The sequence below is a fragment of the Phocoena sinus genome, chromosome 14 (assembly GCF_008692025.1).
Source record: "Phocoena sinus isolate mPhoSin1 chromosome 14, mPhoSin1.pri, whole genome shotgun sequence".
Classification (NCBI taxonomy): Eukaryota; Metazoa; Chordata; class Mammalia; order Artiodactyla; family Phocoenidae; genus Phocoena; species Phocoena sinus.
The window spans coordinates 21,213,487-21,239,779 of NC_045776.1; the positions used below are offsets into that span (position 1 = coordinate 21,213,487).

At 36.9% G+C, this 26,293-nt stretch overlaps 1 protein-coding gene across 1 annotated transcript in view; it reads right to left on the bottom strand.

Moving 5' to 3' along the window:
- Positions 1 to 26,293, bottom strand: part of DCC (DCC netrin 1 receptor) — a 774,287-nt gene that overhangs the window by 615,890 nt on the left and 132,104 nt on the right. Inside the window, exons 4-5 of the mRNA XM_032654035.1 lie at positions 25,526 to 25,676; positions 24,177 to 24,313 (exon numbers count right to left, since the gene is read on the bottom strand). Coding sequence (XP_032509926.1) covers positions 24,177 to 24,313; positions 25,526 to 25,676 — 288 coding nt within the window. The remainder of the gene's footprint in view (positions 1 to 24,176; positions 24,314 to 25,525; positions 25,677 to 26,293) is intronic.

Consider the following 26,293-nt stretch of genomic DNA (forward strand, 5'->3'; position numbering starts at 1 on the left):
TACTGCATGGTTCCACTTACTTGAGGTATCTAAAATAGTGAACTTCGTAGAATGAGAGAGTGGAAAGGTCTTGGCAGGGGCTGGGGGGAGGTGGAAATGGGGAGTTAATAATCAATGGGTATAAATTTCAGTTAAACAAGATGCATAAGCTCTAGAGATCTGCTATATAACATGGTACCTAAAGTCAACAGTAATATATTGCACTTAAAAATTTGTTAAGGAGGTACTCATGCTAAGTATTCTGACGACAATAAAATTTGAAAAATAATAAAAAGAGAGTAGGAAATTCAAGTTCTTGTGAAATTTCCCTTAAAGCTTATATTCAGGGGATAACTTGATGGGATAGGATGGATGAGGTGAGAAATACAAAGATACTAATGGAGAGAAACAGAAAAATCTCATGTGGATTAATGTGAAGATAACAGTATTAGCCTCCAAAAATATAGCGTGAGATGGAAAATGTAAGCTTTTCAAGGACAGAAGCCAGCAAATCGTGCCCCACTATCTAGCAGAGTGTCTCTGTAAGTAGGTCCTTAAGAAATATTTGTCAAATTGAGGATATGTCCCTGACTATTAGTGATGAGGATCTGGCCATCTAGTTCTCGTTTCTACAATGAAAATAAACCCAGATTGAGACTAAGGAGACAGGAGAAAGAGTCTGAAAAAGGAAAGTCAGAAATGCCTGTTTTTTTTTTCTCCAACTTCCCAGATCATTAAATATTTTGGAATAATGAAGACAGAATCTATTAATATCAAGGTCTTAGACTCTTAGACTCCTGCCGACCAGGACTTCACTGAAATCCACTCCGAAGGCAAGAGAAAGTAGCCAACTCATTACCACATGTAGTCAGGTCATGTCAATTTCAGAGGCGAGTCTCAGGATTATTTTCAGAAACTATCAGCAGTTGGTATCCCTTACTTCCTATTCACTCTAAGAAGCAATGAATTCGGGGGAGGGAAATGTTAAAACAGAATTGAAACACGTAACAGGAAACCTATTAATAAGGAATGATCTCCTGACTATTCTACCTGTCCTTCATCAGAAAGCCTCTTAATTATACTTTGGGCTGGTTCTGGCCATGAGGAAAGAGAGAAAGAGGAGCCTTTTCCCACTTTCAAGAAATGCCCTTGAAATCTCTTACTGAGACAGCTTCTGTTTGCTTTTTGTCTGAGTCCCGAAAAGCTTCAGAGTCAAGAACTCTTCTAGCTTGTGTGAGATACAGCACAGATCGTTACAGCAGCCTCAGCCTCTCAAGCTGCTCCCAGTATTTCTGCAATAACTTGCAGTGAGAGCTGTCTCTTCCCGGCTTCTGGTTGAAGTCTAACAACCAAGATATGACTTACTTCCCCAGGGCAGGACTGATTAATCATCGCTTTACAGATGAAGAGACAGGACTTGGCAAGAGCCACGTCTGGAATAAAACGCTGATGTCTGTGACTATTAATCCAGTGGTTTCCCCACTGTATCACAGTGGAAGCATGGCATGGCTTGAGACTGTTCTGTATAATGGCTAAAAGCATGACATCTGGAGGTGGATCTTGATTCAACTATTTCCTAGCTGTGTGACCAAGGCAATTTACTGAAGCTCTCAGAGTCTTAGTTTCCATACCTGAAATAGGGGTACACCACACCATGTGAAAATCAAAGGAGGTAAGCTATGTTACTGTTAAGTCTAAAATCTCATCTATCTCAGCCCTCAACAATGTAGCCTTTGTGAGTGTGCTAACAAGAGGGGAAGCTGCTCAGGAGCTGGAACAAGGCTGAAAGCAGTAGGAGGTAGGGCTGCCCCAAGGGGTCCATGTGGAGAGTGAGGAAAGAACATGAATTTGAATCCAGACTTGGATGGCTATTAGCTATGTAGGCAAGCCATGTCATCTTTTCTCAACCTCAGTTTTCTAATTTGTAAAATAGGTATAGGATGGATACTTCACTGAGGTGTAGTAAAGAGAAGCGTAAATTGCTATGTGAATTACATAGTATGATGTCTGTTGTACAGAAGGTACTCGATAAATGATAGCTATTACTATTCAATATCATTCATAATCCAAGTTCCTCTCCCAATCCATTCCATGTCCCAATTGTTCAGAATAAGTTACACAGATACACACACACACACACTCAAACACACACACTATGATAGAAGAATTAGTGGGTAAGAGGACAGGAATAAAGATGCAGACGTAGAGAATGGACTTGAGGACATAGGGTGGGGGAAGGGTAAACTGGGACGAAGTGAGAGAGTGGCATGGACATATATACACTACCAAATGTAAAATAGACAGCTAGTGGGAAGCAGCCGCATAGCACAGGGAGATCAGCTCGGTGATCAGCTAGATCAGCTAGAAGGGTGGGATACGGAGGGTGGGAGGGAGACACAAGAGGGAGGAGATATGGGGATATATGTATATGTACAGCTGATTCACTTTGTTATACAGAAGAAACTAACACACCATTGTAAAGCCATTAATACTCCAATAAAGATGTTAAAAAATCATAATAACAAAGAACAAAACACACTCACACACAAAAGAATCAGTGGGTGAGAAACTAACCTAAGACTTCATTAAATAGAATGGTTTTGGTGAAAGAGAAGGACCAGGAGTGATTCCTAGGGAGTCATAAAGGTAGTGTGCACTACAATAAAAGTCATGATAGCACACAAGATAACAACACACCGAAAGTATTTCATATAGCCTGAATCAATAATAATAATATTAATCATAATAAGATTCTTTTAGAACTTTATTCTCCCTCTTTTAAAGGCTGTCATGGGGCTTCCCTGGTGGCGCAGTGGTTGAGAGTCTTGCCTGCCGATGCAGGGGGACACGGGTTCGTGTCCCGGTCCGGGAAGATCCCACATGCCGCAGAGTGGCTGGGCCCGTGAGCCATGGCCGCTGAGCCTGCGCGTCCGGAGCCTGTGCTCCGCGACGGGAGAGGCCACAACAGTGAGAGGCCCGCGTACCGCAACAACAACAACAAAAGAAAGACTGTCATGCTGCTAATATTATTTTACTTTATTTAGCTAGAATACCTACAGATATATACTTTTTTGCTTGCTCCTTAATAGTAATTAAAATAAAACAGTCAGAGGTCTTTCTACCTGTAAGAGATTGGAGTTGTTCACTCATGTTACAGGTCTTACCTTCATCAGTCCCTCCTAAATATGTCCCAGCTATCTCCTTACAGATATCACCACAGCATGTTCTATGTTTGAAATTCAGTAGGAATCCTTTATGGATTCTTGAACATGCAACTTCAGCCAGAAAGTTGTTCCAAACCGGCCAGGGGCTTCAGGGGACCCTGGCAGTCAAATGTAGCATGACTCTCACCTCTGGCAACATGCATAGGATGGCCCCTTCCATCAGATATATTCCACACTATCCTTAAAAGCAGGCCTGAGCCCAGTTTCCAACTTCCAGGTTGAAAAGTAATAAAGCATCTGAAGACTGATATAATAAGATGATTGTTTTTCATTTGCCTCTCTCACATGAGTCAGATAGATCAGTTACACTCTGATAACTCCCTAGAGAAATCCCTCAGTGGACCAGAAAATATTGCTCTACTAGGTCTTCTACTACCCTCCTTACCTCCAACTATAAGGAATGTTCTGTTACTTATATCACTGCAGTCTGATGCCAAGGTGCCCTTGCTTAGACAACCAAATTCAGGATTTGCACAGCATACAGTATAAGGAGTTGACTAATACAGTCATTCCTCAGTATTCAAGGGGGATTCATTCCAGGACACACTCCTCACTGCCCACATCCTCAACCTTTGCGGATATGAAAATCCAGGGATGCTCATGTATCTTATATAAAATGGTGAAGTATCTGCATACAACCTACACATCCTCCTATATACTTTAGATAACCTCTAGATTACTTATAATACTTAATATAAATACGTAAATAGTTGTAAATACAATGTAAATGCCACGCAAAGAGCTGCCTTGCAATATTCAAGTTTTGCTTTTTGAACTTTCTGAACTTTGTAACCTTCTGAACCAACAGTGGTTGGTTGAATCTGCAGATGCAGAACTCACGGACATGATACCCACAGATGCAGACGGCCAACTGTAAAAACACAGAGACCTTTTGCATTATTTAAGAGCAAAGCACACCTTTCTACTTAACTGACATAAAAAGGTTTCTGTGAAATATGTTATTTTACATAATTTTGGTTTTACAAATTACAGATGCTTTATGTTAAAAGCTACTTGCCCTAAATCCTCTTTTTCGGGGGATATCTTAAATTATACAGAAGTAAAACTCCTGGAGATTTGAATTCCAAATATGTTTCAATACAAATATTCAGGCTGATGCAGAGTCAAGATACAAGCAAAACGAGTCAGGTAACTGCTTCTCAGCAGACTGTTTTTGAGGGGTCCAATGGTGGGAACCAGATCCAGCTGGGCCAGGACTCAGGTGAGGCAAATGGGATGGGTCTGGCGAAAGTATGGTCAGACTATCTTTATTGAATATATTTCTATTTTGTTCATCAAGAATTTTTACAGTAATTTTGATTTCTTAAAATATAGTATTAAATTATTATTTATCTGAATTACTGAGTTTTAGGGCATTCCCTTAAATTTCACACCCAAGGCAAGTGCCACGTTTTGGCCCTGGATTGGATTACTGGTTCCAATTTTTCACGTACCTGTATCGATATTCCTGGTATGTTTTCAAGGTGAGTGGGAAGTAAAGGAAAATGAATTTTCAAAAATATCACAAATTTACCTTCGTATAAAAATAATCTATCGTAGGCATTACTCACATAAATCTTCGAAAGGTATTTTTTTGTCAAAACCTAAGTTCATATTTTCAAAGAAAACAGTTACACCAACAATGGGAGGTTTTAGGGAGACTAGGAGCATAAATGTCAAACTTAGCAGGACTGTGTGAGAGATGTCCATTTATAAATAATACAGTACAACATAGTAACATGATATTTATCTAGCATTGTGTAGACATTTGGTATTCTAGGAACACACATATTTTTGATAGCTTAATGGTTATCAATTCATATGCCCCCAAGAAAGTTGATGAGAAGCTATCTATCACATCATTTACCTGCTTTCTTAAACAGGCTAGATGAAAATAAACAGACAACTAAAGTAAATCCCTGGATTCTTTATCATCATGAACATCACATTAAGCTGTAATATAATGATGCCATCTGTGGCTACGGTGGGAGATGGAGTTGTTGATCCATGTATGAAATGGCCCGTGATCTATTCTACAGTCCAGTGGTTCTCCTGCATCACAATCACCCAAGGGAACAGAGACTGTTGGTCCCCTTCCTCTAGTGTTTCTTTTTCTGTAGGTTTGGGGTGGAGAACAATTTTGCATTACTAACATATTCCTAGGTGATGCTGCTGGCCTGGTCCAGAAACCACATTTTAAGCAGAATAGATTTTTCTTTTATCTTTATCTTCTCCTTCTTCTTCTTCTTTAATAGATTTCCTACCTGTCTCTCCTTCACCTATCACTTATCAATGTTTTCCATGTGCTCTTGCTTGTTAAGCTCTTGCAGAAAAAACTGGGCCTTCTCCTCTTGCTTCTTCAGACGAAGACTGTGCCTCTAGGCTTCAGATTTTATTTTCAGCAATCACACAGCCAGGTTTGATCCAGAACCAGGGTTGGAGTTCCTGGTCCTTAGTGATTCTGCCTTTAAATTTTGGACTTAAGAAACTGGGGACATTGAGGTGTCATTTCCTATGAAGTATGGATAATTCCACAGACCTTCCTAACGCCCTTAATTCCCTTCTCAGGCTTCCAAAATATCACTCTCAACTTGAGGAGGCAAATCTGGTTCTTCAATCATCTACATCACCATGGAAGCATCTCTGCTTCTACCAATTTTCTCACTCCCTGTATAAAGTGAGATACAGAAATGTTATTCACCAGAATGATGTTTTTCTTACTATTTAAAACCCAGGTTTGTTGTCAAACTTTAATAGCCTCATTGCCCATCACTTCCAAGTCCTTTAAAAAACTACAGTAACAACACAGAGAAAATCTCCCTCAGTTTTTCTGAATGTTAAAAAATAAAAATAAGAGAAACACACGTTCTTTTCTCAGAGAATTTAAATTTTAACTGTAACTATATATATGAACCCTGTGTAAGTGATACAGAAGATGCTTTTGCACATCAATTAAAAGAGCATAGAAGATGTGTGTGTATATATAATACACACACACACACACACACACACACACACACACACACACACACACACAATGGAACATTACTCAGCCATAAAAAAGAATGAACTAATGCCATTTTACAGCAACACAGATGGCCCTAGAGGTTATCATACTAAGTAAAGCATGTCAGATAGAGAAAGACAAATATCGTATGATATCACTTATATGTGGAATCTAATAAAATGATACAAATAAACTTATATGCAAAATAGAAATAGACTAAGAGACACAGAAAACAAACTTATGGCTAACAGAGTGGAAAGGGGGGAAGGGATAAGTTAGGAATTTGAGATCAATAGATACACACTACTATATATAAAATAAACAACGAGGACCTACTGTATAGCATGGGGAACTACATTCAACATCTTGTAATAACCTACAATGGAAAAGAATCTGAAGAATTATGTATACATATGTGCATATATATATAACTCAACCACTCTGCCGTATACCTGAAATATTCATGAATTTTCAGTCATACTTTCCATATCAATCATTGCTTTTACATGTCACCTTCTACTTCTGTCAGTGAACAATTAAAATGCTTATTAGGACATAATTATAAGTGTGACAATTATAGCAGATAGGATGAAAAATCAAAGATAAATACCCTCAAAACTGTAGACAAATAAAATTAATATGGCACCAAAATACTAATATCAATGAGACTTAAGAAGGAAGAGGCAGTAAAAATAATGACACTCTAAATTCCCCATCAAGTTATCATATTTTAGATTTATGTAACTATTTTAACCAATTTAGTTAACTGTCTATAAAATCTGTAAGAGTGTTTCTACCTTCCTAGTTACTCTAAAAATTAAAACTCAAAAAAAAAAACAACCTATACAGTAGAAGATATAAACAAAGAAAACACCAAAATGGTATTAAAATAAAAGCCAGAGGTATAAAATAAGGCAGAGGAAATAATCACAACAAAAATAATAATTTGAATGCTTACTCTGTGCCAGACAATATACTAAGTGTTTTAAATCCACTATCTAATTTAAATCTTCATACAACTTCATAATATAGCTAGTAAACAGCACCAATATTTAAACTCAGACTCTGTTTTTTTAAATATCTCATGATAATAATTTAAATAGTGTGTGACAATAAATATGAACAAGTGAAACCCTCCTTGGAAAAGGCAAAGTATTTCAAGTTGGGTAGATAAGAACGAAAAAAGGAGACACCTACGTGCTATTAAGACATACTTAAGACAGTCTTTACAAACTAAACAAAATAGTATTAAAACAAAAGACGTTAGAAATAAAATGTATTTACAGAAATAATGTAAATTATAAAACTACTTAACTTCATGAGTGTAATAAACTTGAATACTAAAACCAAAGTCTACCTCATTTTGAAATATACAGCAAAAATCCTGTATTCTTGTAAACTGAATTTCACAGAATATTAGTACTTTCATGTTATTATGTTTAAAACTGCCTATCTTAAATCAACAATCTACATAGTGACAAAATTTTAGAGGCAGTAAATACTTTTAAAACTCAGAAGAAAGTACAAATTGTAACCATATAGAGAAAATCGTATAGTAAAGTGTTAATAGTACACTAGTATGCTATTTGTATAGTATTTGTACTATTTGTATAGTATTTGTACTACTGTTTACTATTTGCATACTAGTCTGTATTTTTAAATGTACTTAGAGTTAATGAACACGTTTCTTTCATAAAATTTTATTTTAAAGGGGGGCAAATATAAACATATATGTATATGCACACTTGTGTGAATAGGAGTGTGTACTTGTGCATGTATACATACATATATATTAAAGGATATTTAAAAACCATTACACTGCATCAGTCATCAATTCCTGGACTCTGTTTTTCATGAGAATGCATGAATTTGAATATATCTCCAAATAATGTCTTTTTTAAATGTTAAGGAAATATCCAGAATGATCTAGAGTGTTCCTTTTATAAACCATTTTAAATCTCATCTTCCAATTATTTATATTCCTTATTATCTTTTTAATTTATGAACTCACTTGTGGGGAAGGACATCAATAAATTTACCACCAGGTATGAAAAGAAGTCTCATACTTTTTTTCTTTTCTTTTTTTTTGTCCTAAAATTACCTTCAAGCTTCAAGAGCATTCTCCTACGTATAGTATTGTTGAATTTGTTGAACATGGCCATGCTCCACTTACTAATATCCTTCATTGACATGAATTTGATTGTGTCCCTTCTCACCCATCATTTTTCTGAACTGAAAATTTCTCATCTGGTCTTACTGTTTCTTTCCTTTGATCATTTCTGTTAACCTTTCAGGCTTTTCTGTTTTATGGCTTTAATGGAATGTACTGAATAAAACCATGGACTCTACACCACGTACAGAAACATTATTAGCTCTGTTCAAAGATTTAACAAAATTATATAATCCTGTTTTCTTCAATTTTATCATGGTTATCTTTGGCATTTGGTTGACCTTTTGAACTGCCACTCTACACTGGACTATCTTCAAGGAATAGTTGACATAGATTCAGATATTTTTTATTGTTTTTCCAGACAAAAGTAATAGAAGAGAGAGTAATTCATTTTACCAGCATAGTTTGGATTACATTTCCCCAAGATACATTACCTTATACTTGCCATAGCTGAAATTTATCCTCTATTATTTTGCCTATTCACACAGCATTACAAAGTGTTCTTGCAGGAAACATCCATCTCACAAGCTGGAACAGTTTCAGAGTCATCTGCAAACTTACAGATCTGTTTCGGTGCAGTCATCACGGCCCATCTTCCTCCCCAGGCCCACACTCTTCCAGTAGATAGGCTTTTTTTTTTTTTATTTTTGGCTTAGCCCAACCTCATGCTCTGATGCTAATCCTGTGTATCAGAGGGAAATTTCAAGAACTTGAGCAAGTACTAGAAGTGAGAAGATTAAGTCCATGTGGATACTGTCTAATCCTACAGTATCCCACCCTGTTCTCTACCTTGACTGTTCTTCCTTACATCCAAGCCCCTCCCTTATACTCCAACTTTGATAACAGGTCTGTGTCTTTGCACACGGCCTGGCAATGCTACTTTTGTTTGTTCTGGTTTTTGAATATGAATGCCTTGCCTTACTCTTGTTAATATCCCATTTCTTTTGCCACCTGCCAGATTGGTCTTCCTTTTCTTAAAGCAGTGGTTATGAATCACTTGGAAGCCTTATTGAGATGGTTTCTTGGCCCCATCTCTAGAGATTCTGATTCAGCAGGCAAGGGCATGAACAACAACTCTGCATTTCTAACAGGCTCACAAGTGATGCCCATGCTGCTGGCCTGGAGACCTCACTTTGAGAATTACACAGCTTCTAAGATTTCTGTCTGTTTTTTGTTTACCACAAGCCCCCGCCTGATGATCCACCTGTCTGACCAGCTCATTTGGGTTGTCTTGATGGACTTTCCTACATCTAAGGGCCCTATTCCTTTCTCTGACCACTGTCTGAGGAAGGCAAACAACACCAACTCTAATTCTGCTTCCTGAAACGATGATGATGATGGTGACAGTGATGACAATGCTGATGATGATGAGCCTCAATTAAAGTGGAGATTAAAGACGAAAATAAGAATATATAGATTTTGAGCCTATTAAATGAGAAAACACAGCACTTTGCACAATGTCTGGCACATAACGTGTGCCCAATAAATGTGAGTTATGAGAACATCAATGCCGATGGTGATGGCAACATGTCATTAATTCAACAGATTGATTGATTGATTAGTTTCTGCGGACATAACAGTGAACAAAACAGATAAGGATTCTACTCTGGTGAAGATAGGAACAGTGAATGAGGACGTAGATAATAACAGATTGTAATAAGTACTACAGAGGAAAAAATAACAGGATGGTGGAACAGAGTAACTGAGAGAGGCTGATTTAGTCAGAATGGACAAGGATAAACTCCAAAAGAGGGTGGCATTTGTGATATGATCTGGGTGAGGAGTTAGCCACATCAAGAGCTGAGGGAAGATAATTCCAGACATGGGAAGCTGCCCCAAAATGTTTCGCGAATGGAAATTAGTTTGTTCAAGGAACAGGCAGGAGGCTAGTATTGGAGCCCAATGAATAGAGGTAGGATGTGATGAAGTTAGCAAAGTTGACACAAGCTAAATCCCACAGCAGTTGGTAAGATGCGGTAAGGAGTTTTTAGTTTAGTCTAAAAAAAATGCAAGGACCTTGAGAGTTTTAATTTCTAAGAAGGGACATGCTGTGTTCTGATTAAACTGTTGAAATCATTCTGAGAGAGAATGGGTTACAGTAAGGCAAGACTGAAAGAGAGTTAGGAGGTTATAGGTCTGGTCCAGGTAACAGGTGAGAGTAGTTGGATTTATTTAAGGTGAGGGAAGGCAGGATGGAGACAAGTGGATAGATTTGAAATACACCCTGGAGGTTGAACTAGTATAGATTTAATGTAAATAATGTAATGTAAATAAGGTATAAAGAAAAGAGGGCCCAAAACTCATGACTGGGTTTAATGTATTGCAACACCGAGAATATATTCATTAAACCAAACTCTATTTACTTATTTTGAAAGTTTTCATATGTATTATATATGTGAATGACAAATATTCCTTATTATCCAAAGCTAATTTAATTGTGAATATTTATTTTCTAGGGGATTTTCTTAATAATTTACAACGCTGACATTTTCATAGTCTTTGGTAAATTGTAAATAATGGTAGTACACTTCTTAAGCTCCCTCAAGAAAGCCTACAATACTTTTAGCTCAAGTTATTTTTAAAAATAATAATAGCTAATACTTACTTAATGCTTCATATGTACTAGACCCTGGTTCGTGTCCAAATCACTAGACTATAGAGCCCACCCAAAGCAGCATAACTCATTCATCTCCTCTCATGAATCCCTACTTCTAAACTTTGGTTCAGTGATCCTGTATTCTAAGATAAATTTTACTGCCCTAAGTTCTACTATTCTTAGAGTCACCTCTAGAATGCTTCTTTAGCACAGTTTCTTTCTCCTGGATTTTCCTTGAAATGTCAGGAAATGGTAAGACCTGACCAACTTATAAGATCTAAATGAGACTCCCTATTCTGAGTTTGAGTAATCGAGCAGAATGCACGTTAATGGGCAGGTATCTGTTGTTAATAACGAAAACAATGCCACTTATCAAATATCTGTTCCATTCCAGGCACTGCCCTGGAGATGTGTCATTTCACTTAGTCTAAACTTCATACCAGCTCTGCAGATGAGGTGACACTGGTCCATCACACAGACCATGCACAGGTCAAATGACATGCTCTCAGCTGCTCACCCAGTCACACCCTCAGTACAATATAAACTGGAGTAGACTGGAGGAGTAGAGAGAAGAGCAAGACGCTGGAAGGAGAAGGTGTGGCTAAAATGAAAGATTAGATGCACAACCATACAGATGCTCCTGATTTTAGGGGAGATGCTGATAAGCATGAAATGTCCCTTAAAGCATTCAGCCAAAAAGAGGAACACCAAGCAGTCTACAGTGGAAATGAGAACAAATTTGCTCTGCTGTTTACATGGAAGGAAGTCCAGAGGTGGGGAAGAGAAAAACTCACTCACTGATATCTTCTTCTGAGGCCATTTCTTATGACTTTATTACTGTTTTAAAAATCAAAGAAGGAAAATGCCTCTCCTCTCTTTCTCCCTTCCTGCCTATATCTACGCAGTGACCCTGTGGAGTCTTAATTCCCAAGGTATTTTACAGCCTAAATTATCATTCTAAAGGAAAACACAATACTACATACGCAATCCTTACTTCTATCTGGCTAAACATCCTTTAAGAATCACACACACACACACACACAATCCCCCAAGTCATCTGAAATTTCTTTGATTTTCATACACTGGAAATCGGTGATAAAGTGTTACGACCAAGAACTCAGCAGTGGGATTCACTAACTATTTTTTTGAATGTCACTAAGAACACACCAAGGGAAAACTGAATTGTATAATTTAATCACTGGGGTTAAATTATTTGCTTTGCTGGCCCTCTAAAGAAGAAATGGATGCAAACTCACAAATATCACACTTATTTTTCTTAGCAGAAGGGAAGCACTGGGCTGTGATTAAAAAGGCATCATGTTGTTTCCTACAAAATGTGTAATGGGTCTGAACTTCAAGAATAAAAAAATGACCACACCCATTAACCATGGTAAAAATCCCCTTTTAATTGGGTAGGCAGTTTCCACAGAAATGTATACAGTAAGTTGAAATTACATGTAAGTTAAATTGGTGTAGCTTTACTGCTGATAGTAGGATATTCTTCACCTAAAGCACTTTCATCCTCCAAACATAGGGAAAAAATGACTTTTAACTCTATAGTCTTTGCTAATTGCACATACCATTTCCCAAACATTAGCCTGTTAGAGATTCTGAGAAAATCTGCAGTGTGTACTTGTTTAATTTAACTTTGCTTGATGTAACATTTCCTAAATTGAGGGAACACAGAGGACTTCTTGTTTTGTGTTTTTCTTTTTTGCTAGAATACTTAATAATGAAAAGACGGTTGGGGGGATGCTGCTGAACAAGAATGGTTAGCCTTCATCTTTACGAGATGCCTCATTTGATGACACAGTTGCTTCATCTTTAACTTTGTCCATTTCGTTCCTACTGAACTTGTAACCCAAATGTGTTTCACAAGGAGTAATTACCAAAATATTTCAATTGCAGTTTAGAACCCTTTGTCATGTCTTAATTATAGTGCACTTAAAACTTCATGCATCGGAATAGCTTTTCGGAACCATCGGAATATAGATACAATGAGAAAGAAGACGTGGACTCTGAAGGTTGTTCACAATCTTGTTGTTCTTGTTTTTGTGGGTTTTCTTTTCTCACAAGAAGGACCAAATGAATGAGACACTTTTTTTTTTTTCCCACATATTCAACATTTAGGATGAAAATACAAATTCAATTCTGAGAGAGAAAACTACGCATTTCTTAACGAATTTCTTAATGCTTAGTCCCTGCCAACTAGTATGTAAGATACTGGGGACATGAAAATGACTAAGATACAACCCCTCCCCTTGAGGAAACCAATTTGAGTTATACGTGATCACAACTCACATTACGAACCTCTATGGAAGCTGCCTGACCAATGCATTAAGTGTTAATAATGAAATTAACAAGAAGTTATAGAAACAGAGGGAAGGATGGAGGCTGTCACATGGGTGCAGGTTGTGTCAGATCTAATGATCCAAGAGCAGTGCACACGCATGACAGAGTGTCAGTTAAAGAGAAAAGCAAGGCAAGAGAAGACAGTCTTTGTGAACTCAAACATTTCCACCCAGGTAGCCGATGACCTCATATTGCCCCTAGAAGTTCCTCTGTGGCGTTCCATTTAGCCCGTTCCTATCAAGGTGGTAGACTTCACTCCACACACATATGCCCATAAAAAGCCACTGCAACTCAATAATAAAAAGACCAATAACCCAATTAAAAATAGGCAAAGGATCTGAATAGACATTTCTTCAGAAAATATATACAAATGGCCAATAATCCCACAAAAAAATACTCAACATCATTAGTCATCAGGGAAATTGAAATCAAACCTACAGTGAGAAACCACCTCATCCTCACTAGGCTGGCTAGAATAAAAAAGTCAGCTATTAACAAGTGTTGGTGAGGATGTAGAGAAATAGAAACACTCGTACACGGCTGGAGGGAATGTAAAATAGTATAGTAGCTTTGGAAAACAGCCCGGTAGTTACTCAAATGATTAAACATGGAGTTACCATACAACTCAGCAATTCCACTTCTAGGCATATACCCAAGAGAATTAAAAACATAGGTTCATGTCAATGCCACTCTCTCACTTCGTCCCCGCTTACCCTTCCCTCTCCCCATGTCCTCAAGTCCATTCTCTACATCTGCATCTTTATTCCTGTCCTGCCCCTAGGCTCTTCAGAACCATTTTTTTTTTAGATTCCATATATATGTGTTAGCATATGGTATTTGTTTTTCTCTTTCTGACTTACTTCACTCTGTATGACAGACTCTAGGTCCATCCACCTCACTACAAATAACTCAGTTTCGTTTCTTTTTATGGCTGAGTAATATTCCATTGTATATATGTGCCACATCTTCTTTTTCCATTCATCTGTCAATGGACACTTAGGTTGCTTCCACGTCCTGGCTATTGTAAGTAGTGCTGTAATGAACATTGTGGTACATGACTCTTTTTGTAAAATAGATAGCTAGTGGGAAGCAGCTACATAGCACAGGGAGATCAGCTTGGTGCTTTGTGACCACCTAGAGGGGTGAGATAGGGAGGGTGGGAGGGAGACGCAAGAGGGAGGAGGGGATATGGGGATATATGTATACATATAGGTGATTCACTTTGTTATACAGTAGAAACTAACACAACATTGGAAAGCAATGACACTCCAATAAAGATGTTAAAAAAAATAGGTTCACACAAAAACTTGTATACAAATGTTTATATGGAACTATTCATAATAGGCAAAAGGTGGAGATAATGTCCATTAACTAATGAGTGGATGAATAAAACAGGATATATCTATACAAATGGAATATTACTTGACCATAGAAGGAATGGAGTACCGATGTATACCACAAGGATGAACCTTGAAAATATTATGCTAAGTTAAAGAAACCAGTCACAAAATACAACATATTCTATGATTTTGTTCATATGAAATGTCCAGAATAGGGAAATCTACAGAGGCAGTAGATTGGTGGTTGCCTAGGGCTGTGGGTAAGGCAGGGAGAAAGAGAGGACAAGAGGACAGGGGAATGACTGCTAAACATTATGAGGTAATGAAAGTGTTCTAAAATTGGCTGTGGTCAGATGGGTCACACACATCTGTATTACACTGAAACCATTAAAATGTACACTTTAAATGCAAAATTGTATAGTATGTGAATTTTAATGTATGATATTCAATAAAGCTGTTTTTTAAAGCATTAGGTGAGAGAATTACTGTATTTTAAATACACATTTGTTGAGCAAATGAATCAACCAATGTATAGAGAGAAACTCCAAATGCTTTAATAGAGTCCACCATTTTAAGACTTGCGTTCTCAAGTTGGTGCTTTTTGCCCTTAGGTACACTGCCACCAAGTGGTAGTGGGACCGTTGGTCTTAATAGTGTGAATTTCAGGTGCATGAATATTAGGTATACCCTGGAGGTTTCCTGCTCAGATATACCAGACTATACTAAAGCTGAATCCACACCTAACTATGTAAAATTACTGAAATGAGTATACCTAGATATATCAAATAATAAGTCAGAAAAAAAAATCAGAAAGTATATAAGGAAATATCATCTTTCCTCCCTAGTGTTTAAAAATTGGCAAGCGCAATTAATGCTAACCCTTGCTAACTTTAATTAAAACACTCCTGTTTAATTTAGTTCGAGTCCTATCACAGAGTTAAACTCCTTCTGGGATAACGTGTACTTCTGGTACTTCAGGAAAATTTTGGCACGAAGTGCTCTTTCGGGCAGCTTTCTACCACTGTCAGCAGTTTTTCTAAACCACAGGTGGTCACTTCACCTTGCTGAGGTTGTTAGGGCTAACTAAAATCATAGCCTTAGATTGCCTTTTTTTTTTTTTTTTTTTTAGATTGCCTTTTTTAATGCTCTGAATTAGTACATAGCCTTTGCCTTTCCCTCTGGGGCCTCTACTTCCTTCCTTATCTGTCCGAGAAAGAAAAAAATTAGATCATAATCATCTCAAGGATAAATGCAAAACACTGTTCAAATTGTTTTCTCCAAAGGAAGAGGGAAGGAGAGTAGAGATCCACATAGTAGGCCTGCACATAAATATCTGTATAATAAATAAATAAATCCTACCACTAATCCAACTAGTATTTCCATAGCCGGGTATAATTGCAGTCGTAATCAAATAATTTTATCACTAACAGCCTGAGTTTACCACTTTTCTTCTTCTAATACCTATATGCGTTCCACAGAATCTTCTAAACATCATTTTGGATAGAACTTTTGCATACTCTCATGACAGTGGTGATCTCAGGTGAGGAAGGTAATTATGATAACTAATCAACACAGTGATGGGAAGAAACAGCTAATATATGAATTTTAAAATTTTAATTCTGCCTTACTTTATGCACTTGCATCCTACATTTGGGATCACACCCCCACATGGAAAAACTCTAACTTCAATATGATCCATTTGGCAATTACCTGTGAAGGATAATCGATATAAACTTACCTAAGGCACAGCTTTTATGACTATGATCATTAAATGCATATGGGTGAGGGGGTCGGGTGTCACTGCTAATAAAGGCCAATTATAGGTAAACATGAAATTTAAGGACTGCTACTTAGGCAGAAGCAGTAAATTCAGAAGAACTCCATTCAAACAGTTACACATTGTAATAAAAGAGTAAATATTATATTAATTAATATATTTTAGGATAACTATTTTCCATTCATGGCTAAGAACATAAGCCTAAAACCCAACGTGGGTGATCCACCAGCGAGTTTATAAAGGAGGTGATTGAACACCTTAATGGCAGGTGAATGTGCCACTTACTCTCCAAACAAATGGATGGGTTAATTTTCTGCTTGGCCAACTATCCATGCTGGGAAAGAAGCAGCAAATGATACATATGTTTCACAAAAAATTATAAAACTAAAGCATATGTAAAAAATAAAGCCATATCAATTTTTAATTATCACGTTTCCTTCCTTCCTTTCCTTTCCTTACTAGACATATCTGAGAGTTGATGGTGTGTGTCAACATTTACATGCTTGTTGTAGTAAGGTGAATTTATAGAGAATACCTAAGAGTTGATTTAGAAAACAAACACAGTTTTCTCATAGTTAATAATAATATATATATATTATTAAAATTTGGTCAGATAATTTAATATGATAGGATCTAAAGTGGTACCTTATACTTCAAAATTACTAAATAAAAAGATGATGATATTGAAGAAAAAATAAGACAAGCAAACACTAAATTTACAAGGATAGTAGAACTACATATAATCAATTGTATAAATGAAGAAATGGGTTTTGATTAATTGCTATTGTAAGAGGGAGGTTTTTTTTTTTTTTCTTAACACTCCTGGAAATTGAAGACTGTCCATATTAACAATATGTAAGAAATGTTAGTAATATACTTCTCCATTGTAGCTCCTGTCTCTGTAAAACTGATCGAGATTAACAGGTTAATGCATAGAACAACCACCCTTTTTATAGTTGTATTAGTCTGTGGTATACATTACAAAATACCACAGACTGTGTGGCTTAGACAACAGAAAGTTATTTTTTCTTAGTTCTGGAGGCTGGAAGTCTAAGATCAAGGTGCCAGCAAGGTTGGCTGCTGGTGAGACCTGTTTCTGTAGCTTACAGATGATGGCTTTTCTCTGTGTCCTCTCATGGTCTCTTCTGTGTGTGTGCGCCGAGAGAGTGATCTGACATTGCTTCCTCTTCTTTTTATGTTTAAAAATTTTTTCCAGCATGTGATCGGCCCACCTGGCAGGAAACCCTTATGCTCATCCACAGGGGTGGTGTCGGGGTCATGGCGGGGGGCAGATTCAGGCCTTAGGCAGTGAATGCATGACAGCCTGACTCCCTCCACTGTCTCATACTTGGTCACTGTCACAGTCACTGAAGGCTGTCCTATTTGGAAAGGGACCAGTATGGATCCCGTAAAACCTGCAACCCTTGCAACTTTTCCACTGCCCACATTACCAATTACCAGTGCACAGGCAGCCTGTAATCACTTCAAACCCAGGGCTGCTGTGACTGGAGACCAGGGTCAGAAGACTACAGCTGTGGCCGGACACGCTCTCATTCTTTTATAAAGCCTCACAGAAATCAGCAATGAACCAGGCACAGAGGGCACTCAATACACACCAGGTGCCCGGAAGCATCTAAAAGGCGGCGGGAGGGAGGCAGTGTAGGAAAGCTCCAGAGTTTGGAAGGGACAGGGTGGTCTACTGCCATACCACCCTGAACACACCCCATCTCCTCTTCCTCTTCTTATAAAGACATCATTTCTATTGGATAAGGGCCCCACCCTTACGACCTCATTTACCTTAATTACCTACTGAAAGGTCCTCTCTCCAAATACAGTCACAGTGGGGATTAAAACTTCAACATAGAAATTTGGGGGAAACAATTCAGCACATAACAGTGGGGTAGGAAAAAAAACAAGAGTTTCGATGGAGAGCTTATGAAATATTTTGATAGAAAGTCAGATAATTTATGTAAAAGGCACATTCAATTGTATTTCATCTATTTAAAACTCAGATGAGCCTGAGAACATACCAAGAGTTTGAGTGGCCAAGACAAAAAAGACACAGCATCGGTTTTTAAGTTTCTCACAATCTAGCTGGGAAAAAGAATGACTAGCAGGCCATAGAGGCACAGAGGAAAGTAAAAAATATAAAATGCTTCATGAATTTGGATATCATCCTTGTGCCACAAACCTAATTTTTTGTCTATGTTTCTAGATATTTCTAAATCTAAATTTAGATTTAAATTTAGCGATTTCTAAATTTCTAAAAAAAACTATCTCTGTGTATTGTTAGGACATCATTATATGATTCCTCCACAATTTGTGAGAATTATGCAGGGACCAGTTGTTGCTATGGACATTTTATAGATGAGGAAAACTGGTTATGAAGAGAATACATGGGATGTTTCAATATTTATGGCATTTTGTTTTAGTTTGTTTTTGCTTAATCTTTGCAACTACGCTCTAGGCTTCTCATGAGGGCTGGAAGAACATCTTACATTTCTTTATTTCCCGGAGCACCCAAACCTGTGTCTTGCTATATTCTGGAACCCTTCTCTCCCAATTCTCATACCCAAGTAGTCAACAAATCCTATGATGAAGTAATTATCATTCTTTACAAAAGAAGGGACTGAGGATAAGAGAGTTAGATAACTAAACAAGATGAAAAGTTGGTAAGCCACAACTCAAAAATCTTTCCATATCTTTCCATTACCCTTAAGATAAAAATCTAACCACATTAGCAACATAGTCAGGATCTATACCACTTTTCCACTCCACCATCAGATTCCCTCTGTACCCATAATCACTCGCCTTTCTCCATCCCTTGCTTATCTCTAAACCTTTGCCCACTTCCTTCCCCCTGCCAGAAGGCTCTCCTTCCACCTCTCCTCCCAACGTCCTAGCCCCAACTCCCATTCTTTCATCTTTGTTGAAATCTTTATTCAGGGTCCCACACCTCCCTCTCTCCCAGCTGTTCTTTGACTTTTTTAGTAATTGCCTACTTCTTGTCTGTTTACCTAACTAGTCTTTGAGGCCTGGATCTGTGTCATATGTCTCTCTATGCCCGAAGAGTACTTGAAAGAGTATACAGGAGGCCCCAACAGTTGGGTGCTACTTTACTACTAATACTGTGGCTCAGTTGTCTACCTGGGACTAGAAACTGTAATTGGTTGGCTCGTTATATATACACCCAGCCAGCTCTTTTATTGTCCAATAGCATTTTCAGAAGAAAGTGAGCTACTATGGTGGAATTTTCTAACTCATGACATTACAGAATTATATTTTTTAAACAGGGGTCTTTAACTTCCCCCATGTATCTTAATCTGCTCTCAACTCACGTTTAAGATGGTTTTTCTAAAACTTTCTGAATAGCTTTGTCTATGATCTAATTATTTGCAAAATCAATACATTATTTAATGGTTGAGATAACCATAAGCATTCGAGAGAATATGGGACTAGATTTTGAAGAGAAATTTTCTTAGAAATAGAGAATATGTGTATATATATGTGTATATTATGTGTATGCATGTGCATATACATATGTATATATACATGTATATATATTATATATTTTGAAATATAATTTAATATTCTGAATCCACCACCTTTAGGCTTAAAGAACGTATCTGTGTAAGGCGAATATGCTCAGGTCAGTAGAGAAAGCTCTTCTGAACACATTCCTAAAGGGTGACACATGGATCCCAGCCACCTTAAGGAGGAGTTTCAGGAAGGGGTAATACCTGTCTCAAAGGACTTCTTTTCAAAGGTGTTTACTTGGGAGAAGCATAAACTCAAACACCAGATAAAGTAACACGTGCCACTTGTTGGGTGGAAGATATGAACTCTTAGGTTTTGCTTCAAGTTTTCAATTATGTGTAAAAGACCGACCCAGTAGAATTATTTGTGTCCTACAAAGCCAGTTTGTGACACTTCTAGCCAACCTAAGGCAAATAACTGAGAAAACCTACACACAAAGGCCAACTTTTAACAGCGTATTGCTTGTATCGCTACAGACTGCTTTAAAAGGAATTCTAGAATCTTTTCTGGAAAATTCAAAAATACTTTCATTTTCTCATTGATGTTAGACCTAATGGCTTTTACTGAAGAGTGAACTTTCCACCCATCTCCTTCTGAGTGCGTATGGACAAGGGTGCACAGGCTTTGTCCAAGGTCAAGCACTTTATTGGTTAAAGATCAAATAGCTTTTTAACATATGCATTTCTGCATTGCTTTGGACAATGAATCGAGACCTAAGGCAGTGGTAAATCTCCTCAATGCTTATTAAGTGTTGTCTTGATGTGTGCAGGGAGGTGTGCATGAGGGTAACGGGTAGATGGAGAAAAGGATGTATTTATGTTCAGAAACGGTGATTATAGCTCTTGAGCCAGAAATCTGGACATTTTGAAAATAAGAATTGACAGAATACCATTCTTTAGATCCTTGTTAAAAACTAGAGTTTAAAAAAATAATCATGGCTTTAGTGATTTAAACAAAATATAAGCTCGCAATGGTATTCAAAGAGCCTCCCTCTGGATCCTCATCTCCACATTTCTCCTGTCACCATTGGTTTAGGCTCTATCTTTTACGAAAGCAGAGACTATCAACTCTTCACAGCTTCACAGATCCCATGTTTACATGCAGTATGGAAAAAAACCTTACTCAAAAGTCATGAAGGTACCTGACTATGAATTTATAACTATATTGCAAGGGCAGAAAGCCAGACTTCAAACCTTTGTGTAGCCTTTCTGGAACCCAGTGCAATGCATGTACTCAAAAGAGGTCTACCAATACTGTATTGATGGTTATTCTTATAGGTCAGAAACATTATATAAATGGTTATTATTAACCATACATTAATTTAATTTATTTCAGACAAGGTTGTCCTTAATCTCATCTAATATAGATTTCTTCAATAGGTTTACATATTATGGAACTTTCAATTTTCATTTTAGAATGTATATGCTTTAAATGATATTTAACGGACATTAACTCTGAAACTCTTGAGGAAGACCACAGAATTTCTCTTTATCTTGTTGCATATAAAATTATATCCTACTTAAATAGTCTGTTAGTTCATGCCAGTTCGCACTCAAAGGCAATCTAAGTGCAAAAAAGAACCATGAGTTAAAAGGCAAAACAAGAGTTTGATAAAACCCATGATTAAAGCACAAGCTTGGATTTCTTGTGGAATTTTTTCTTATGAAGAATTTAAATTACACTTAAATTCTTAAAAATGACGAAAACCAAATTTAAGTAACACTGATAATGAAGGTATTTTTTCCTTAAAAAAAGTAATAAATTCTATTTTCCATATGAACTCAGTCCTGCAGGATGAACTTAAGCTTATATCAGGATAGTCAAAGACTATATCAAAGATTTTGCTATATCAACACTTACTTTAAAACCTGGGAAGAATAGTTAAAACAGTGTTACAACCACATCCTAAATTAAACCGTGCCTTCTGCAATAGTTATAAGTCATATTAAGTCTGTGGGAAATCCTTAAAATGTATACGCAGTTACCAAGAAGATTCAAGAAAGAAAGGAAGGAAGGAAGGGGGAAAACCAAGATACAATCGCAGCTCTATCTATATTTAAAATTTAATAATGCCTCTAATTTACATATTCAACATCTGTAACTAGATTTTTAGAAATAGAATGGTGCATTTAGAATAAAAATGGAAGTCTAAAGGCAACAAATCCAGCAGCCATAAAGAGAAAGATGTGTTACCCTATATGAAACTTAAAACCAAGCCAAACCAAACCCAAAACAACAAAATACACACAGAGCATATAGAGCATTATTACTGTTCTCCTATATAAAGAGTTCTTGCAAATAAACCAGATAAAGATGACTATTTCAATAAATTTATGAAGATCAAAAAAGATTGATAGTAAGTCACAAAATATAAAATGCAAATATCCAGTAAAACTATAAAAATAATCTGAATTTTATAGGGATGTAAATTAGAACAAAGAGACTCAATTTTATAAAATTGTTAGATAGGCAAATAATAGAAAAGTGCACCCTTGTGAGGGGCAAACTCTTGCACTGCTGGTGAGAGTATAAACTTTTCTTTGATAATTTTCCTCAGGATATAAGCAAATAAATGACAAAAATATACAAGGATAAATTAGTGTTCGCTTTTTTAAAAAATAAAATTTTGAAACAAGATAATGCTCAACAATCAAGGCCTGGAGAACATACATACGTGGACTGGAGAACATACATACGTGCCCAGTAACGAACAGAGGAAGATGCCACGAATGTCAAAATATGTGCGTATATGTACGTCTATACACATATTTCTTGGCTAGTTTATCCTCAGAAATCAGTATTTATATACATTTGACTTAGATATCAATGAAGCCTTGCATGTCTCAATATGTGCATTATTTTGGTATACAATTAGACCTCAGGCGTTTGCAGTTAGAGGTTTAGCTCTGATCACCACAAATTCTAGCTCATTCCATAACCACATCTGCCTTACAATCAATCAGTAATACACATTACAAGGTTATTGCTATGGTAGCTGTTCTGTTACTGTACTTTGATGTTACAAATGTGGAAGCTCTTTGTTTCACAAAAAAACTTCCATATAAAATGAGTAAATTAAATTGTTGCCATTTTAAAGTTAGCTGATATTTTAGTTAGAATAATGCTTACCTCTAAAACCAAATAATTAGAGTCCTTTGCCTATTCTTAGTTTAATATTTACAGTTTGATCAAAGAACAAACAACTCCATTGCCTCACTCATCGTATATGTTATTACCCTGTGTGCAGATGAAAGCATTTTCTGAATACACTTTAAAGCAAAATGGATAGCATAATAACATTATGATATAGGTTAGCAGGTATAATCAGTATACCACACCTTTTCATTCTTACTGAATAACTTCTTAAGAAGCCTATGATTTTACCTGGATTCTTTAAGTGGTAAAAAGATTTATTCCAGAGGAAAATATTCAAAGACTGATAAACAAGTTTTTGGTGTTGTTACAGGAAAAATCAATTGATTTTTCAAATGTTAAGGCACTTTCTCTAAACTACATGATTCAAATGAAACTGGCTAAAAGAAACCTGGTGGATAATAAAACATTTTGTTTGACTGAGGAGCTACCGCATATAAGAATTATTTATTTGCAGTGATAACACAGTGACCCTACCTAACTCAATTTAATGAACTTACATTTATTTAAATTAGATTCTTGCTATGCAGGTTTTCTTTAGATGTATTTGATTTTAATGGTTCACTTTCAACGTAACATCTACAGCATTTCCATATTAACTGAACAATTTTACCAACACATCTGAGTTTAATGTCAGAAACCCTGTCATCTCAAATGACATTTAACTTTTCTACTCAAGTACCTATTTTTTAATACAATTTCTCTCATTCACTTCTTCACTTATTTCCCCCAGATATTTTGGAACCTCTCATTTGCTATTTACCCCTTTTTTTAGATAATAATTTTTGTTAAGTTTCAGTTATGTAATGGGAATAATTAGACTAAGAGTGATCTATCTGGATTTTAATCAATGAGCGAGTATTCAAATACTACATTTAACCTCTGTGCAATCAACGTAGAGCAAGCATATGTGTGGAGTACTGGGGCTTTGCAATTTCACACTAATAAACGTAGGGAGCAATTTGGTGATAAGCATTTATAGCATCACGGTGATACATTTTGAAGGGTACAATGTAAACTCATCTCAAGCCGTTAACTTACCCAAGACCGTGAGCTCTGCAGAGGCACTAATATTCTCATTCTTATAGGTGACAACACAGGTGTAAGTTCCACTGTCATCATCTGTCACATTGGAGATAAGCAAGTTGCTTCCACCCAATAAAGAATACTTTCTGGACCTGTAAGACAGAAGACATACGACATTAGAGAGTGATTTATATATATCTATATCAGGCAAGGTATTCAAAGGTTTAATTGAACTCCACAAAAGCTCAATTTATAAAACTGGAGAAAAAACTCTATTTCATGGGAGCTTAATAACACTACATTTATGTTCAAAAATCCCTTCAAGGTAAACCACTCCCTTTGGAATACTGTGTGCTGTGATCAAAGAAATGAAGTAGATTAAACTTGGAACTAATGTTAGTACTGAAAAGAAACTTAAAGATAATTTGGCCTACTTTGGATTTGAGAACCGCCGGTCCAGAGAAGTAATTACCCACAGTGGAAGTCCATGTCCTATGTCCTGACATCCAATTTAGTAATCTTTGTACAGAGTCACATGTCATAGTGCACTGTGTATGCCTGACCATATTCAGAGAACACACCTTCACATGCGGAAGCTCCAACCGGATTTATTGCATATTTCAGTATTCTCAGAAGTATTGTGATACCATACTATGTATTATTGTTATATAAATAAACACTTAAGGTAGATGAAACTTAAAGATAAGCTTATTGCCTATGAACCTATCTTACCATAGAATATAAGTGTTCTATTTAGAACACCAGATCTCAAAATCAATGAAATTAATTTCTTAAGTGAAATCTAATCCATTCTCATCAAAATGTTTCAGACTCAGTATTCAATTCTATTAAGAGTTTACTTTCTAAGTATGCCTTAATATTAATGTTCAGTAATTTAAAGCCAGCCAAAATTCTTCTGTCTTATCTTGAATATTTGTTATAGCTGGGATGGTGAGAGATATAATCAGAGCTAAAAAAAACAACAACTGCACAGACCCTATCATGTCTCGCTATACATTCGAATGAAGAAAGTTGGTTTCTTAAGAAGTATTTCACTCTCTACACCACTTCTTCAGGATGAGATCCTCCAAAGTATCTTTGCTGAAGCCTCTGTGGTTAGGATCATCTCAAGAGCAACAATGACCTTCTAAATTTCCTTTTAGAATTGATCTCATGGATTCTGACTCTGTTCCCCATTCCTTTATCCCAGTGGGTATGTGTCTTTTATATACTGTCTAATGCCAAGGAATGTGGAAAGAATATTCAATTATTATCAAAAACCCTAGTATTACTAGGTATTCACATCAAATTAGAGAAAGATAAATAGTAACATATACTTCACAAAAGTCCTAAATTTATAATACCTGAGTTGGATGACTTCCTCTCCTCGTAGCCAGGTAAAACTTGGGGGAGGATAGCCAGAAACACAACACTCCAGGATGGCATCTTTTCCTTCAATGGCTACTACATTTGATGGTCTTTGCAGAAAATACAGTTGCCTATGCAGTCCTGGGTCTGTGGAAAAAAGCACAGGGTCACATCTTTTATGAAAAATGATGTATCTGGAACGTTTTTTTTTTTTTTTTCTAACAAGACACTGTGATGAAGAGGAAGGAAAGAAACATGGAAAGATGCCAATGAAACTTAAAAAATAGACTCCTATAAGTTTTTCCATGCCTAGTTTCTAGGATTAGGATATTAGAATAGTCTTATCTGTTGTTGACATCATGGTATAAGGCAAAGGGAGAAAGCCTGAGACTACAAGTCACTCATGTGGGCTACAGGCCTTGCTGACTTACTGTCATCAAAGAACAAGACAGTATCAGTACCTTTTTGATATTTTCAGTGTGCCTGCCACTAATATCTATTCCACCTCCTTCTGCTTTGTTTATTGCTTCTGTGGCTTGGGAAGTAAGATTAGAAAAACATGTTAGAATTGTGTTAAAAATCTGTCGTTGGGCTTCCCTGGTGGCGCAGTGGTTGAGAGTCCGCCTGCCGATGCAGGGGATATGGGTTCGTGCCCAGGTCCAGGAAGATCCCACATGCCGCGGAGCGGCTAGGCCCGTGAGCCATGGCCGCTGGGCCTGCGCGTCCGGAGCCTGTGCTCCACAACGGGAGAGGCCACAACAGTG